The sequence below is a fragment of the Diceros bicornis genome, chromosome 4, assembly GCF_020826845.1.
Source record: "Diceros bicornis minor isolate mBicDic1 chromosome 4, mDicBic1.mat.cur, whole genome shotgun sequence".
Classification (NCBI taxonomy): domain Eukaryota; kingdom Metazoa; phylum Chordata; class Mammalia; order Perissodactyla; family Rhinocerotidae; genus Diceros; species Diceros bicornis.
In genome coordinates this window covers 50,114,690-50,132,575 of record NC_080743.1, presented here as the reverse complement: position 1 = coordinate 50,132,575, position 17,886 = coordinate 50,114,690, and the positions used below count along the sequence as shown (strand labels likewise).

At 36.3% G+C, this 17,886-nt stretch overlaps 1 protein-coding gene across 2 annotated transcripts in view; it reads left to right on the top strand.

Annotated features, from left to right (window-relative positions):
* GDAP2 (ganglioside induced differentiation associated protein 2) overlaps window positions 1-9,256 on the top strand; it is a 66,339-nt gene extending 57,083 nt beyond the window's left edge. For both annotated transcript variants that reach the window (XM_058538915.1, XM_058538914.1), the window contains 2 exons: window positions 3,718-3,861; window positions 8,055-9,256. In XM_058538915.1, the coding sequence (XP_058394898.1) occupies window positions 3,718-3,854 (137 nt within the window). In that variant the 3' untranslated portion in view covers window positions 3,855-3,861; window positions 8,055-9,256. The remainder of the gene's footprint in view (window positions 1-3,717; window positions 3,862-8,054) is intronic.
* Window positions 9,257-17,886: the final 8,630 nt, after the last annotated feature.

Below are 17,886 nucleotides of genomic sequence, written 5' to 3'. Positions count from 1 at the left end.
CCCATCTATAATGAAACCCGTCATTATTTTATATTGTCAAAAACTGTAAATGGAATGTTTGTAATTATAAAATAGTGAGATGAAATCAAGAGATAATAAAACAAGTGAATCACACTGTTTTGATTTCCATACTCCTGAGATCTTTTCCAGGCCACTCCACCCAAAGTGGATAAATAAATTGTGATAATAAATTGACTACTCATATAAATCACTACTCTTTCTCTTCTTTGAAGTTTACTAATACAGTGCAAACTAATAGAATTTAAACCGACTGTTGATTCTGGCTCTGGTAGATTTCTTGAGTGCACACGTGTGCGAACAATGTTTTCCTAGTCTATATTGTTTTGTGATTTTGTGTTCTTGGCTTTCCATTTGTGAATAATTGGATGAAAGCATTTCTAGCCTTCACAAAATATCACAGCAGTCCTTTTTCAAATTTTTAATTTTCTTCAGTTTTTTAAAATAGTAGATACTAAGTAATGCAAATTCACCTTAAAAAATGTGTACTTATGACTTAAGTTATAAATAATTGAAAATTAAAAGCTAAGCTATATAAAACTAAAATGAGAAAAAGTAAAGACAATGCTCTTGGGTCTCCGTGAACAGAAAACTTCTAACTGGGCTTCCATTTCTGTCTGCTTGAGTAACTTTCTCTTGTTAATACCTGGAGGATGTAAAGGAGGTAATGGGAGAAAATGGGACAGAGAAATGTGTTTTTCTTTCAAAGATCGCATACCTAAGATCACTGCCTATTCTTCCCCAACCCAACTTACTCTGAATTTACCACCACCACTGCCCGCGTGTCAGTATGGTGCAGCATATTTGAGTCCTTTTAGAGAATTCTATAATTAAGAGGGACCTTAAAAATCGTTTGTCTTACTTGCTCATCTTCTAGATGAAGAAACCGAGGCCCAGATTGAAGTACAGTTTATTTTTATTGTGGAATGAAGGAATATTAGACCATCCCTAAATAGTATTAAAGTAGTAAGTCCAGAAACTTATTTCTTCATTTGTTAATTCTTTCAACCCATGCTGAATTCCTTACTTTTTATGTTGGGCATTAGTTAGACCCTATGAAATGGTATTGAATAAGACAATCTCTGCATTGAGGAGTTTACAATCTATTTAGGGACTCGGGTAATACAATACAGAATGTTAATTATGCAGTAATATGAGTAAACAGTGTTGTCGGAACACTTAGAAGGAAGCTCCTTTTGCAGCTTTGAGTGGAGGGTGGTCAAAGAAAGCTTCCTCACCGAGGTGAATTCTGATCTGAGCTCTAAAGGACAATTAGCCAGGCAAAGAATTGAGGAAAAAGATGTCAAGACTAAAAGAGCAGCACGTAAAAAGATCTGAGGTAAGAGACAGTGGCGCACAAATTCCCTGTGTAGTCTCTTGTAGCTCTGTAGTTTTATACCTTTTCCCAAGTAGCACAGCTCCATGCATGTAATAGATATTCATGTGTTTCTTTGGGCATTCTTTGCACTTATTACATTTGCGTTAGGTAGTTGTTATTCTTACGCCTGTAATCCTGCTCCTCTACTAGACTCTAAGCCCCCTTAAGAATGGCCATGTCACTGTTACCCTCCATCATGTTCAGCTGTGCACAGTGCTTAGCACACGTTAGAAGACCAGTAGATGTTTCACTCCTTGCAGAAATGTATCTCCTAGCACATTCTTGTCTCATCCTAACAGTCTCCTCATTTTCTTAAGCTCTTTCTAGAGTCTCTGATATCTCCATGGTCTCTCCGTTGCTCTTACTAATTTATCAGCTACCTCTGTGGCTGGTTGTAGAGCTCCTAATCTGGAATTTTCGCTAATCTATTTTGCAGAAGTTTGTATCAGGTATACGATAACATGTGCTTTAAAAAATCTGATGGGGGCCGACCTGGTGGCGCAAGCGTTAAGTGCACGCGCTCCGCTGCCACGGCCCGGGGTTCACCGGTTCGGATCCTGGGCGCGCACTGACGCACCGCTTGGCAAGCCATGCTGTGGTGGCATCCCATATAAAGTGGAGGAAGATGGGCACGGAGGTTAGCCCAGGGCCAGTCTTCCTCAGCAAAAAAAAGAGGAGGATTGGCAGCTGTTAGCACAGGGCTGATCTTCCTCACTAAATAAATAAATAAATAAATAATCTGATGTACAAAACTGATTTGGGGTATGTAGTTAAGTGGCTGTTTAATTTGATTTAAATTAACTAACTTGGTTCTAGCAAGGCCAGGTGCGTCCCTTTTCCCCCCAACCCAGATAAGCCTGGTAAGATGGGAGGGGAGAGGGTAATGTTAATATTTCAGGCCTTATGCCAATCATTGGTAGTGGAGCCAAAATAGAATATTGACCCAGGCCATTAAAATCATTATGAAATATGCCTTATCTTTATTCATTCATTCTTTATCAAATACTTGAGATGCATGGTTCTGTCTATACCTTCTAAAACTTCAGACTCTTACTCTATGATTGTCTGCCAAGTACTAGGGAAATTATAGAAATGAATGTAAGTAACTGAAATACTAGTAAGTAGGAATAAACATAAGGTTATATGAATTCAATAGAGGGGATAATCTGTTTGGAGCTGTAAGGGAGAAATAATGGTAGAGTCTGAAGTAATGAGTCTCTATCGAGTTTGGAAGGTTGGATAGGATTCTGATAGACGTAAATTAGTTCAGTGTTTTCTGTTACTCCATGCCTTTTCTCATAAGTAGGTATAAAGAAAGAATGTTGTATTAGGGGCCTGGAATATGTGAAAGGCTTGGAACAACCACTGAAAAATGTGATAAGGTGTCAAAGAGAAATTAACAAAATGATTGGCATTAGCAGCAAGTGCCCAAAGTGACATATATTGATCATGTACCCAGTTATACCTTGGGAATGTACTGTGTCAGTGCACTGAGAAGTCATATGCACATGTTACCAAATAAAATGAGGATAGCAATAATATCCTACCTGCCTCATAGAAATGTTGTGTAAGCTGTTGGTAAACATGATTATGTTTACCAGGCTAGATAGAGGAATAGTAATTTGTAGGTTCTAGCTACTTCCTAGTTTATGTCAGTATTGTTTGCTATCAAGGATTCTCTCTTTTGGGAACCAAGAAATTTTGCAGACTAGCTTCTATAGAGGGATTGTATGTTGTAAAGTGAAATGAGAAAAGGTGGCTCCACATCCACAGACGATTCACTTTGTGAAAGAGACTGCATGCCAAGTGTCAACTGAGAAATAAATGTCTCAGATATTGGCAGAAATTTTCTTTTCAATCCCGTTTGAAAAAATGAAAAGAGTTTGGGAGATTTGGAAATGTTACCCATTTTCAGAGTAACAGGAAATCAATTACTCTACCAAATGCAGTGGTTTTGACCACATCCCACAGTAAGCAGCGTATATTGCATCACAAAACAGTACCTGCATAGGAGCATATAGACATAGAAGCAAAAGCTTCATGAAACAAAGCTCATCCTTACTACATTCCCAAGTAGTAGTTACTCTAGTGTGTTTCTTTTTTTTTGCTGTTGTTTTTAATGCTGTTCATAATCCACTAAACTGCATAATTCACTGATGAACTACAACCTGCACTTTGAAAAACACTGCTTGTTACAAGATTTTTCTGACGTCAATTTCAATTTTGAAATATTGTTTTTATCCAATATAAATTTTCAAAATCATGTTTGTATTTCTAACTCTGGCCACTGGCTTAAATTATTTTTCTCTTCTATTAATCAGGTATCAACATGGTTTTTTACCACCTTTTCTGTCTCAGGACTGAAGGACAAAATCCACCATGTGGACAGCCTCCACCAGCTCTTTTCTGCCATATCCCCAGAACAGATCGACTTCCCTCCTTTTGTCCTGGAATATGATGCCAGGGTAAGAAGTACCAGGAGTCCTCCTTCACCTGATGTAGTATCTTAACTATTCTGTAGAGCAGTGCTTATGAGCACAACGTCCTTTCATTACAAGATGACATTGATGCAATTAGTAAACCTGATAGTATCATTTTACATTCTTTTCCTACAATAACTTTAGGAAAATGCTTCGTCCTAAGAGAGGGCTTTTTCCCGAGTAAATTTTTCAGTGGGAGATTTTTCTGCTGTAGGTTTGAAGCCAATCCTTGCTTGTATTGTCAGTTTTCTACTACCTTTGAAACATACCTCTGCCTAATTTTCTTAAGATTGAATGGCTTTTCGTCTACATAAATAAAGCCAGAGGAATCTATTGGTGTCTGACGTTTTCAGCACTAATTATAAAACTGGTAGCCTATCTTAGTAGTCTCTACCCTACTAAAAGTTTCGTTTTGTATAATGTTTTTAAGAGCATCGACCAATAATAGTGTTATTATCTATGGATGCATTTATGAATCTATTACTTACACACTAATAAAGGGCTACTCTTGAATTTCATCAAAGCTCTATTCCATTGTGTTTATTCAGACTATCACTTTAGTAGTTAAAAAAAATAACATGCTTGGCAGAAGATCAGCAGTCTCCTTATTAATTGTTGCGGATTACATGTCTTTATGCATGAATCAGGGAATATATTTGAAGGTTATATTAAGTTTGAAATGAATTATTCTTTCTTAATTATTGTACAACATGTATACAGTTAAATAAATATCCTACAAGACATTTTCTCTCTAACATTTCTCTAACTTCAGCTGTGATTTCTATTCCCCTTTATGTGAAGAGCAAAGTATTTAAGTGTTCTAGTGGCTAATAAAATTCACGTTTGGCTTTTGCACAGAGAGGATTTGTAATTGGAGCAACTGGATCCTAGATATGAAGGTTGTTGAATATATGGGAGGGGAAAAAAGTACATCAGTTTATATTTATTGCAGATTACTGAAATAGAAAATGGCCTTATTGTTATAGCAGGAAATGTGGAAGACACTCAAAGACATTTTGATACCAAAAATTTGGAATGACAATTCAAAGCTAGTGTCTGGATTTTTAATTTATTTTCTGGGATAGAAATGGACAATTTGGGTTGTATTGATTAGAAAACCGTACAGACTGTTTTTTAAACTAACATGTTTTCTATATACTTAAGGGCCTATAGAGCAGGCTTTTATTAGATATCAACACCAAACTCAAGCTTGGTTTTGTTTTTTTGCTTTGTTTGTGTTTGTTTTAGGTTTTGTTTGTTTGGTTACATCAAATGCAGGCCTAATTAATAATATGATTTATGAAAATTAAATAATATAACCCATAATTTAACACTTGGGTCGATGGATCATCTCTCTGTACCTGTTCTGGAGCTTTTTAAAATTGAGATAAAGGCCAAAGAAGAATAAAAAGAGAGAAGAAATGAAAGAAGGTGTCGGGAGATGATGTGGAAAGGGCCAGCAGAAGGCCGATCACTAGATACTGGAGCTTTCCATGTGATGCTGCAGTACTTGGGCTTTGTAGTCGGTGGGAAGTGTTCTGCAAGGAGAATGGCTGTTATATTCCTCTTTAGAAAGATGGGCTAAAGAAACAGCGTAGAGATTGACGAGAGAAGGCTAAGACTATAGGCAAGGAGACAAGTAAAAGGCAATTAGAGAAGGCTGGAGGAAAAATGAGACTTAGAGCTAGGGCAGTGGTAGTGATAATGGCAAGGATTTGAAGATCGAGATATTTAGAAGTAGACATTTTAGGAAATAAAATCCACAGCATTTGGTGACTGAGTAGCCATTAGAGGGGATGAAGGAGGAAAGATGCCTAAGGTGACTACCAAAGTTTCTGCTTTGGGAGACTTGGTGGATGGTGTCGTCACCACCCCAGAGAGGCAATTAGGAGGAAAAGCACTGGGGAGTTTGGAGAGAAGAGACGCATCAGGTTTGAGGTGCTCCATGGGCACTGAGGTGGAGGTCCAGTAGCAGTTGGATATTACCTTGTAAGGAAACATTTTCTTTTGTTAGAAGAATTAAAAACATGGTTAGAGAAAAGGAGGTAAGTATAGAGTTGGTTCATTTTATTATCATGTTCAGTTGTTCCTTACACATAGTAGGTTCTTTATGTGGTGAAGGTATGATGTGATGTTGGTTGTTGGCAAGTTTCAGTAAGCTTCTGTTTTTCTGGGTCTTGTGTGGCTTTAGACTAGTGACATAAGTTTTATAGGATTAAAAGGAAACTATGAAGGCAATTAAAAGGTAATTTTTATCTATCTAGATCAAAATGGTACTGAGACCATTTCAGAAAGGGAACTAGTCAGCATTCTTATAAATATAGTTAAAGAAGAGAGTATGTAAATTTACCTGGTAACTATTCTTCAGAGTTCTCTGATAGTTTCCAGAAATAGAGAAAATACTTGATTGCTCAGCAGTCTTTTGCACAGCGTGAGACTAATATGAAAAGCGCTATTCCATAGCATTAAGAATTAGATTTGCCCTTCTTACTTTATCACAATTTAATGCAGACATGAGAACCTAGAAAAATATGGTGGTGGAATAGAATGGAGAAATCTTAAAGATGGATAGTGAACCGCTTCTTGCAGATGAACTTCAGGTTAGATTTCTCTCTTCAAGCAAGTTTCTTAAGCATAGCTTCCATGCATACTGGGGATACGGGAATGGTTGGTATAACAGATCTTGATAGGAAATTCTAAAATACCCCAAAAAAAAGTTTTTATTAATTTTTTTCAAGTATCCTGAAATGTAGCAAATCCTAGGTTTTGTTTCTACCTAAAATTTTTTTTTTAAATCTTTTTGATACCTGGTCAGATTTATAATCAGAAAGTAAGTTTTTCTAGATATCCTCTTGTTTTCCTAGTTATGGTTCCAGGATCAGTTTCTGCTCCAGAGCATCTGCTCTGAAGAATGGCAGAGCTTTTGATTCACTTAGTCCCTCAAATAACGTTTAACTGCCTACTCTGTTCAAGACCAGATAGATTTAATGCTCCATGGTAAGTATAATGTAAATACACGGTAAAGCAATGCTATTTCCATCCCACCTCTCATTCTCATTCCTAACTATTATCTTACATTAATGCTAAGCATTTTCTATTTATGGTTTCTTGAAAAACAAGTTATTTATCAAAGAAATACTTTCCTTAAAAACAAGAAATGAATCGTAAGCCTCATAAATCTAATTTAGTGTTCAGCCACCAAAAATTAACTGTCTTGATTTTTATTAAAATAAAGTTAGCCAGGGCCGGCCCCGTGGCTTAGCGGTTAGGTGAACGCGCTCCGCTGCTGGCGGCCCTGGTTCGGATCCCGGGCACAAACCAACGCACCGCTTCTCTGGCCATGCTGAGGCCGCGTCCCACATACAGCAACTAGAAGGATGTGCAGCTGTGACAAACAACTATCTACTGGAGCTTTGGGGGAAAAAAATAAATAAAATTAAAAAAATAAAAAGTTAGCCAAAATGAGGTCAAAAAATTTCCCATTATGTTGATTTGTTGCTTTCTGCATTTGACATTAAATTTCTGGCATTTAGTTCTCCATCTTGATCTTGAACTAAACGCCCTGAGAACTATAATTGTTACAAGGCCTTGCCACTCAGGCATGTCATGAAGAAGACTCATTTCTGCCAAAACAGTTATAGTTATTAGATTTCTTCCTGATAGTTTTCTTTGTTTCATAACTCTACATTAAAATTTGACACACAATAAGACAACACAATCTAACAAAAAAGAATCTGGGCATTAGATTTGAATAGACATGGATTTGATTTAAATTCAACCCTTCTGGTTACTAGCTAGGTGACCTTAGGTGAGCTATGCAATCTGTGTGATCCTCAGTTTCCTCTTCTGTAAAATGACGATGTTACCTACTTCATGGCATTATGTGAGGATATAAAGGGGTAATGAAAGAAAAGGGATGATAAAGTGTCTGGCATATAGAATACTCAATAAGTGGTAATATTATTAAAAAATATTGTCATCCTGATCATCTCGACCTATTTTACACCAACTCTGACTGATTCCAGTGAAACTACTCTGATGGATGAAAGCCTGCTCAGGGCCAGGCACGTGCTAGACATTTTAGATACACTGCGTCGTTGATTATAAATCCCTTTCTTTCACATTCCCAGTTAAATTGGTCTTATTACTTAACGTTCTTGTCTTTTTTCTTTCCACAGGAAAATGGGCCTTACTTTACATCTTATCCCCCATCACCAGATTTGTGACCTGCCATCTTTCAGTGCTACTGGTTTCCAAGGACACCACTTTCTCCACGAATCGCTACCTATTGAAGTGATATTCATTTTTGCCGTACAGATCCAGAGAGCCTTTTGTCCCCACCTCTCTGGTATTTTTTTATTGACTGTATATTTTCTGGCACATAAGCAATCTGAAAATAGTAGGCCATTCTGAACTGCACACTTATTTTAAATTTGTATATTTGTATCAAATGAAAATGTTCATTTTTAGAGGGTTGTTAATAGAAATTGGGGAGCTACTTTGAGTATCTTCAGTTTCCTGAAAGGACACTGGATTCTCCATTAGACAAGCCACCAATATTGTTCACATCGTCTCTAACATTGCACGCTTCCTTTGTGTACTTAAGTATTTCTCAAAATATATAAAACCAATATATGCTGACTGGATGCATTGTTTGCTTCAGATCCTGGCATTACATTTTATACAGATAATTTGGTTATGATAAAAGAGGATTGTCTGGGACCAAGGATGTGGAAATGTATCTGATAAAAATATCAAAATCATTAGCAAAATATAGGTCTTAGAATTTTATTGCACTAGTTAAGACTAAGATTTAAGGACTAAAGTTCCTTGGATTATATGATTTGTTGAGATTGCCACTGTTCTGATCTCAACAGTGACGAAAAACAAGAAGACTGTATCTTTAGCCTTTTCCATAATCATGGGTGATTTGGTCTCCTTATTCAGAATGACTGCACATATTAGTACTCTTATGTGAAGGGCATCTCCTAATACTCCATTGCTGAGCCGTTAGAGAGTGTACTGTCTTCCCAGAGTCATGAATGATTTTGTTTAGCTCTTAGGGCTGCTCCATCTGAGGACATTTCCTAGCAGTGTTTCTTGAGTTGCCTACATCAATATGTTGGAAGTGTGTTGCAGTGAACAAAATTCCAGATCACTTTTGACACTCAGGCTCTATTTGTGCCTTAGCTTGCTTATGAGTAAAAATTAGAATTATGCTACCTACCTCACAGAGGTATCATGAGGATAGTATTTAGAAAGGGCTTTTGATGTCTTTGGATGAAAAATGCTAGGAGAGTTTGTATAGCAGGGTGTCTTCAATTTTTTATTTAATGATAATAAATATACTGAGAGAGTGCTGCAAAGCCCTCCTCTTGTCTTTGGCGCCTTTTGAGTGACTTTTCTTTTCCTGGGACAAGAGCTGTTGGTGCAAAATCCCAACCCTGAGGACCTCCTTCCTGCTTCTCCAGAATTTCTTTTGGCTTCCTCCACCTTGCTTTAATGAGAGGCATCTGTTAGGCATTTTAAACATTTCTTCTTGAATTACGGTCAAACCATTATCACTTCCATCTGGGTGTCTTCATATTCCTTTTGATTCCTACAACCACCCCCCATCTCTCTCACCCCATCATGTATATTGGCAGTGTGGAGAAGAAAAGTAAAACTCTTCTGTTCTAATGTGCCCAGGACCGGTGCTTCCAAGGGTCCCATTCCCCTCTGCCCAAATTAATTCTTCAGTGGATGTAAAAGAAACATACCTCTCTTCATTTATGATAGAGAAATCCCCTTACGGGTGTGTTGACCCATCCTATGTTTTTCCATATAAACAAGAAGGAGCCTCACATTTCTTAGATAAACACTCTTATCTTTTGCATGTAATAGACATGTTTGCTTTGTGTCAGAAATCAAAACCACTTGTTCATTAGATACACTTATTTGTTATGGACTTCCTGTTATGTTCTCTAGGTCATCAGGTCCAGACAGCCAGTCAGATGTCTGGTATTAAGCTTCCTTTCAAACAGTACTCCTTTAACCTCTTGAGCCTTGAGCTTTAAAAATCTGAAAAATTAGCTTCATCTTCTCCAGTCAATTGTTAGATCATATGTGAGGTATCTTTTCTCTAGGAGCAGTCAACTTTTCTTTGTTAAAGCTGGACTTAGCTACCTTAAATTGATATCTAGCCTGAATCATTTCCTCTATAAATAATAGAAGCTGCAAGGTACTTGGCCATTTGAAAGGAAGCATATTTGTGTGTTCCTTTACTATATTCATACCAGTATATTAATGTTTAGTAATACAAGCAGGATTCTACATATACTGAGATTCTAGTTCAATTCATCACTTAATTGTGACTAAAGATAAGGGTTGCTCTTCTCAGTGAAACTAAGTTTGATATAGGACCAAGTTCATGCTTTTATAGCTGTCTAAAGTGTTATGTCATGAAGTTGTTTCAATGTACCTAGAAAGGGAACACAGTAACCCTGATACTGAAATGATTGTTATCTTCAGTATGTATCTGCCTTTGTCAGAAGGTGGGATAGGCCGGATAAAACATGCCATTTTCAAGGACACATGAGAGGATAAAGAGGTAACTGGGTAGAGATGACCACTAGCATCTGATATTAATTCAAAGCGCTACCAAGTCCTTAATTGAATTAAACTTTAGTTATGCCAAATGCTATTTGAATTGAGGAAGAAACAGCTTACAAAATATTAATGTATTCAAGACATAACATGATTTTTAAAACAAGTATGTTTCTTGCTTCAGCATATATTTGGATTGTTCTTAATTCATCTATATTCAAGTTTCTTGATAGCGAAAATGACCTCTTGAAAAAAGCTCAGTCTTAAGGCTTAGAGACATATTTTAAAGATTTTCTTTTCTTTCATATATGTATCTTATTTTGTTGGCTGATGCTCTATTGTATTTATTTTTTCAAAAGAATCCATCTACAGTAGTTTGAGACTACACAACAGGATTCTCAGAGTATTTTTGGTAGGAAAAATGGGTATAGATTTTTGATCAAATATCTGAAGTCTAAAAGGATTAAAATATCTCTCATTTCTAGAGAGGGATGAGTATAATCACTCTATTAGAAAAACATGGCTTGCCTATTTCTGTTTTCTGTTTGCTTAGATATTGTTTAATGAATTCAAGATAATGGTTAATCTTTTCTTTGCAACAGTTAATAGGAAAGCGATAAAATGTAGTTTCAGTATAAGCTAAAAATCACTCTGTGTTTCCCGATACATTGTCTGTGTGTGTATGTGTGTATATAGAGTTTAAGTTGCTTAATATATGGATAGAAATTATTAGAATTTGATGCACTGGCAAGAGAAGGATTTGATTCTAGGCATAGTGAATTGATTGTATTATGGACCAAAAGGACTACAAGACGGCATATAAATCTCTAACATTGGAGTTAGCCAGTGAGTTTTAGATTGTGCTTCTCTTAAGTTATGGTTATCATAATCAGCATGCACTAGTGTTTTACCTGTACTGGCACTAATATACCTCATGGTACGTGATTAACTCTTGGTTTGCGATTGCCTGAGACCATGAAGGATAAAGGAGGGTTCTACTTGTAATCTAGGTCATATCATTACCCCAGAGATTTTAAAGATTGCCTACTAGGCCTAACCATACATACATATACATATATATACATACATACATATATATCTGTGTATATTTACACACAGTAATCTGCTTTGTTTTAAATTCTTTGTGTGTGGTTTCTGTGGCCCATATGTAGAGAACATAGAGCAATAAATAACATAGTTCAAGCTTTGATTCTACCAAAATAGCCCTTAAACAGATGGTATCGAGGTCATTTTAGATACTAGTGGCTCTCTTGGATATTAGTTGTTAACTTTGTTTTCTATGCTTCCAAGAACAGTATCTGGGAATCTTTTTGTAATACAGCATGGCTTAAATGTATAGGGCCACTGGGTTCAAGAAGAAAAGCATAGGTATTCTCTAAGTGAATTACACCAACAAAATCATAACTGCTCAATGTGATCTAATATTTTTCTTGAACAGTTAAAGCTAATACATTTTGTATACAGAATCAAATTTTTTTTTTTGTAATGTGTTTTGTTAGTGTAAGCACACAGTCATTATAAACTTAAAAGACAGATCCTGTGGGCCAAAGTATTTAAATAAGAGCTTAACATATGTAAATGATTTTAATTGCTTTTGGGCAAAGGAGACCTAAAAACGTTTTGATTGATATGATCTTAAAATTTGTTTATTCAAAAGTCAAAAAGTTTTTATGCGTATTTTGTATTTAAAAACGTATTTTGGACTTTCTGAATTAGGAGTTAGATCCCTTTTAAAGAGGATCTCACTGTATGCAAATACAGCCTGTGAAGAACCAGTAGTGAAACTGTAATGGTCATTTTGAACCCCAGGGTGAAACAGTCTTTTTGGCCATTTACACCGGCGTTTCTCTAATCACCAAAGTTAACCTACAGAGTAGTACAAAATGCAGTGAATTTTACTGTCAGCCTTCTCTGTAGAGACCTAGACTAGTAGTTCTCAAACTTTAACGTGCAATAATTCAGTCAGCTGAGAATATGTTAAATTCAGCTTTGATACAGTAGGTCTGAGGTGGAGCCTAGGATTCTCAGGTTCTAACAAGCTCTTAGGTGATATCAATATTTCTGGTCCCAAGACCACATATAGAGTAAAAGAGCCTAGATGATAGTTAGTTTTCTGTATTTCCCCTGTTTTGGGGAAAGGAGACAGAACTGTCGTTTTAATTCCTTTTGTGGGCCAGGCACTCACACATTCATTATCTCATTTAATCCTCTTACCAATCCTGTGAGGTAGGTGGTGATAGAGAGAGGTTAAGTGACCTGCCAAAGCCCCCACACACAAGCAGTGTAGTATAGAGCAGTGTTTCTCAAACTTGAATAATACACATCTTAATAAGGAACAATTCTCTTAGCTCCTCAGTTTTTACTTCATATATTTATTATAATGTTATCTAAGTATATATAAACATCAAGCTACATATAAATGCCTTAGGTTTACAGCTCTTGCACAAGTATAAAACCAAAGTAAGTTTACAGATCAGACACAAGCAAAACTATAAAACTAATAAATTTAAAATAACAGTAATTAACTATGATGGATGATGATGTTTTGCCAGAAGGAAACTGTCACTTGCCGTGTGATTATGGTACTGAGTGCTGTAGTACAGGTTGAGTTCAGCATACACCTGCTACCATGTGCTATGTGGTGACTCAATTCTCCCACTGTTTTTCTCTGTTCAGACTATTACTTGGATTTGTTCTGTTATTTGGTCTTCATCTAGCTTGAAAGCATCATTTCCCTAATAAGTCAGCCTCTGTTCTCCGTAAGCCTTCCACAGCTAAAGCAGAACCTGGCTTTCACATGCAAATATATACAAACGCAAACCTGGGCCCTGAGATCTTCTGGCAATATTTGATTTTAAGGCATTTATCCAGGTAACTCAAAACATGAAGATTGATTACTTTAAAAGTTTCCATCAAGGTGAAAAGTGTCTATTTCTTGTAGTAAACTCATGGATCCCCACCACAAAGATACAAACACACACACTACCCCCACACTCTTCCCTCACTCTCTCCACGAGAATTTTTGATGGTGGTTAGTAGCATTGGTGACACACCTGGATTCAGACCTTGGGCATGCTTCTCAATCTTTGCTGAACCTCAGTGTTTTCATGTATTAAATAGGGATAATAATACTCATTGAATAATTAAGAAATAAATGCAATAATGTTCATAAAACATACATAGTAAGTGTTTATAACTGGTAGCCATCATTGCTTTGATTAGAAATAATAATAACTAACATCTGAGGACTTACTATGTGCCTTCAACTTTGCTAAGCTGTTTATATGTGTTATATATTGAGTGGTAAAATCAGGATTCAAATCCAAGTCTAACTCCAAAGCTCATGCTTTTAATACAAATAATTTAATATAGAACATCAATGTAAGTTGCTTATTTAAAAAGTTACTTAATCTGTAATTGTTTTTTCTCAAAAATATTTATTGTAAAATTAATGATGTTTCTCTAGAGGGGAAATGACTAAGATTCCTTTTAAAAATGGTGTGATGTACTGATAATCAAATTGACACAAAATAAACATAAATTTCTTTTAAAGGCTGTCATGGTAGGTTGTGGTCCAGTAAAGGGATATTAGGACTATTAGGCTCAATTTGTGCATTATTGTTCTCTTGCACATTTAAGATTTAAAACTAATGATAATATGAGATTCTCCCTGAATCTCAATATAGCTTTTTTGCAGAAGAAGAATTTCCCCCCACCAGTATTATTCTGATGTTTATTGACAGTTCTGAGGAATACTATGCAAACATCTTAATTTTCACTTGTGAAACGTATTTTAAAAAATTGTTCTTACTGTCCTTTAAAATAGTATCTAGTAAGTCTTCTGTCTTTTCCTAATTTTTTTTGTTTGTTTTTTTTTGTTGTTGTTGTTTTTGTTTTGTTGAGGAAGATTCTCCCCGAGCTAACATTTGTTGCTCTGTTGCCAATCTTCCTCTTTTTTTGTTTGAGGAAGATTAGCCCTGAGCTAACAGCTGTGCCAGTCTTCCCCTATTTTGTATGTGTATCGCTGCCATAGCATGGCTGAGGAGTGGTATAGGTCCACGCCTGGGATCTGAACCCACGAATCCAGGCCAGCAAAGCGAAGTGCACCGAACTCAACCACTAGGCCACGGGGCTGGCCCAATCTTTTCCTAGTTTTTTAAAATAAATTCTGGAGTTCTGAAAAATGACAGGCATACCTGTAGGCTAGGTTTTTTATTGTTTTGCTCTTTTCTTTAATTGGGTGATGTGAGAAAATACCAGGAGAGAGTGGTAAGAGGAACTCATTTATTAACAAAGATAGTATGTATCAAATTCAAATTCTTTCCTACTTACTAAAACATATTTGCACACATTATTAAAGTAGTGGAGACACATGAAATGTGAGGCTGTCATTGAATTTTGTTAAAGTCTGTTTTAAAAATATTTGCCTTTATGCCATCCTATAAAGCAGCATGATGATAATCTATGTTGTGGAAATTATTGATTCTTTTTCCAGTCCAGGCTCTTTTCCGCCTCTGCAAGGTCTTTAAGTTCAATGAAAGCATGCCTCTCCATATATGTGGGTTATCGAGGTAGGAGATGGGTTTTCTGTGATACTTCACTGCCTCATCCCATATCACAGCATAAGAAAATTGTTCTGGCTTCCCATTATAGATAAGGCTCAGTTCTACCTGATTTTTCTCCATTTAGCAATTTGATTGGGGTTGTGAGCCCTACTTCAGTTCAAGTTATTTTCCTATTTCTCTTATTAAATACAAATAAGACTGTTCATAACTTTTCCTTTACTACTTGAAAGGACTGGCCTTTGGTCTTTTGCTTCTTTAAAATTCAAATTTATTCTTTATAAGTAGGTATATAAAGCATTTGACTGTTTCATTATCTCTTATAGTTCAGCTGTCTCTGACATTTTCATTTTGAAATGCTTATAAGTTATAACATCATATTGATTTTTTTAAACGTTGTAGGTAGGTTATGTTGTCTATGAATTTTATTTCTAATAGTAAAGTAGGTGTTAAAATTTATTATGAAAGGGGCATTGGTTCTCAAACAGTTGAGAACCACTGACCCTCTCATTTTACAGATGAGGAAATGGAGGCCCAGGCAGGTTAAGGCAGGTTGGTCTCATAGGCACATCATGTGGATTGTAAATAGTTTCAGGATGGCCTTGCCATCTATAGCTAAAGCTCTTGGGTTTAACTGTGTTTGCACAGCTGCTTGACCTTGACCTTCCGTTCCCTCTTGTGTCCTCTAAAGAAGTTTTTTTTTTTAATTTATTATTTATCATTTATTTTTTATTTAAATTGCACTTGCTCAGCCAAGTTCCAGGGGAGGACCGGAGATCGGAAATTAGCAGCAGAGATTATTAATCATCATTCAGGGACTGTGAAAATATTTGGGGCTGGGAGGTAAGTGTTAAAGTTATAGGTTTAGATTTTATTTTTTTACTCAGCTATCCATTCACTTCCGTTCACTATCCATCTCTTAAATAAAAATTCCTCCTTCCAGCAAAGTTGAACAGGAAAGCAGTATTTAAAACCAAATCTTTGGAAATCAAATAACACTGAGAAAATGCTGATCTGAATATGATGAACTTACACCACCTAGAAAACTGCACAGACTTTGGCAATGCTACCCTACCACGTGCCAAAAGTGTGCAAAATAGGCTCTCTATTAAAATTATGGCAGCTCTTGCAGGAGAAAATGAATTCTTGTCTGTGAGTCTATTTTTCTGACATTTAGTTTTATAGAACAGAAATTCTCTCCTTAACTTGTTCCTGAATCAATGAGCAAGATCACAATACAGAGAAACTATACTTCTTCCACTCATTCAGTAAAGGATCTATACATTAGTTAAAGTAATGCTAGGTGCTGTAACAAATAAACTGAACATGCATAATGGCTTAAACACAATAGAAATTTACTTCTCACATAAGCCTAAACAGGTGCTACTGTTGAGCAAGCAGCTCTTCTCAAAGTCCTGACTCAGAAACCTAAACTTCAATTTTGTGGTTCTGCCGTCTTCAACACGTGGCTCTCAAAAGATCCGTGCTTTTCTGCTTCAACCTGGCAGATGGGGAAAGAACATGGAGGACTTGCACACAAGGTTTTTATATGCTAGAGCTGCAGATGGCACCTGTCACTTCCATTCGTATTCCATTATTTAGAACCCAGTCATTGGCTACACCTAACTGCAAGGTGAAGAGGCTAGGGACTGTAGTGGGCCCAGGAAGAGACGGATAGGAATTTTGTGCCCAGCTTTCTGCAGTAATCCAGGAAGTCCACTATGTGCTGGCAATGAAATTGTAAAAATATTCCAGCCAAGTAGAAATAAATTACTCTGTAATGAAAGAAATGCTCCACTAGAGATATATCAAATGTCAGAAAAGGGCATTGGCACATGATCACAGCTTTGCCTGGAACAAAATCCCATGGCATAGCTTGGGACATATCTATAAATTGAATCTCCTAGTATCCAGAACCTCTCTTACCAAATGTGCATATATTCTAAAGCAGAGAGAATAGGGGAACATCTAGATGCCCTTTGCTGAATCTTGTCGTATCTTACTACTTAGTCTATGGATCAGGAGCATTGACCTGTTAGAAATGCAGACTCTCAGGTTTCACCCCAGAACTACAAAATCAGACTCTGCATTTTATCTAGGTCCCCCAGGTGATTTGTGTCCACATTAAGGTTTGAGAATCACTGTTTGAGATCACCATTGTAATCATGCCTCTGGAACTTACTAGTAGTGTGATTTTAGCCAGATTGCTTAATCTCTCCCTTCACTTCTTCACCTGTAAAATGGGGGTGATTGGATATTGGGGTATCTCTCTAGAGATAATATACGCAAATGTTAAATAACATCTGTCACTTAGTAAGCATTGGCTATTTTCTCATGCTAAGTATTTACTTGAAAAAAGAACTGTAAGGAGATACAGCTTTTTGAACTGTAACTATTTGAACTCATCCTCTTTCACCCCTTATTCATGTCATACTTTTAGCTCTTTGAAATGGTGGGGGGGTTTTATTCATATGGCTTAGTCTTTATTCCTTAGAAATGAGTAAGCACAGAAAAAATGAACTTTTCCAAAGTCAGCGAATGGTATTTGTCCTAGTAAGCCCTAATATAGACAGCAGCCGTAATTTCAATCAACGAATTATTAAGTTATACACTTAAAAGTATACACAGAAACAATCTACTAATTTGCTAAAACTTGAGAGACACTAACTGCTTAATGGACTTCAGTCATACATTTGTGGTAACCCTAGATTAATTGAAATAGGCAAAATGGGATATTTATAGATCGAATAATTTTGTTCAACCAGAAAATAACCTGGTTTTCAGCCTTTTTGGAAGTGTGTTTTAGTATTATAATCTTTGTGCCTCATTTAGTAAGTATAAT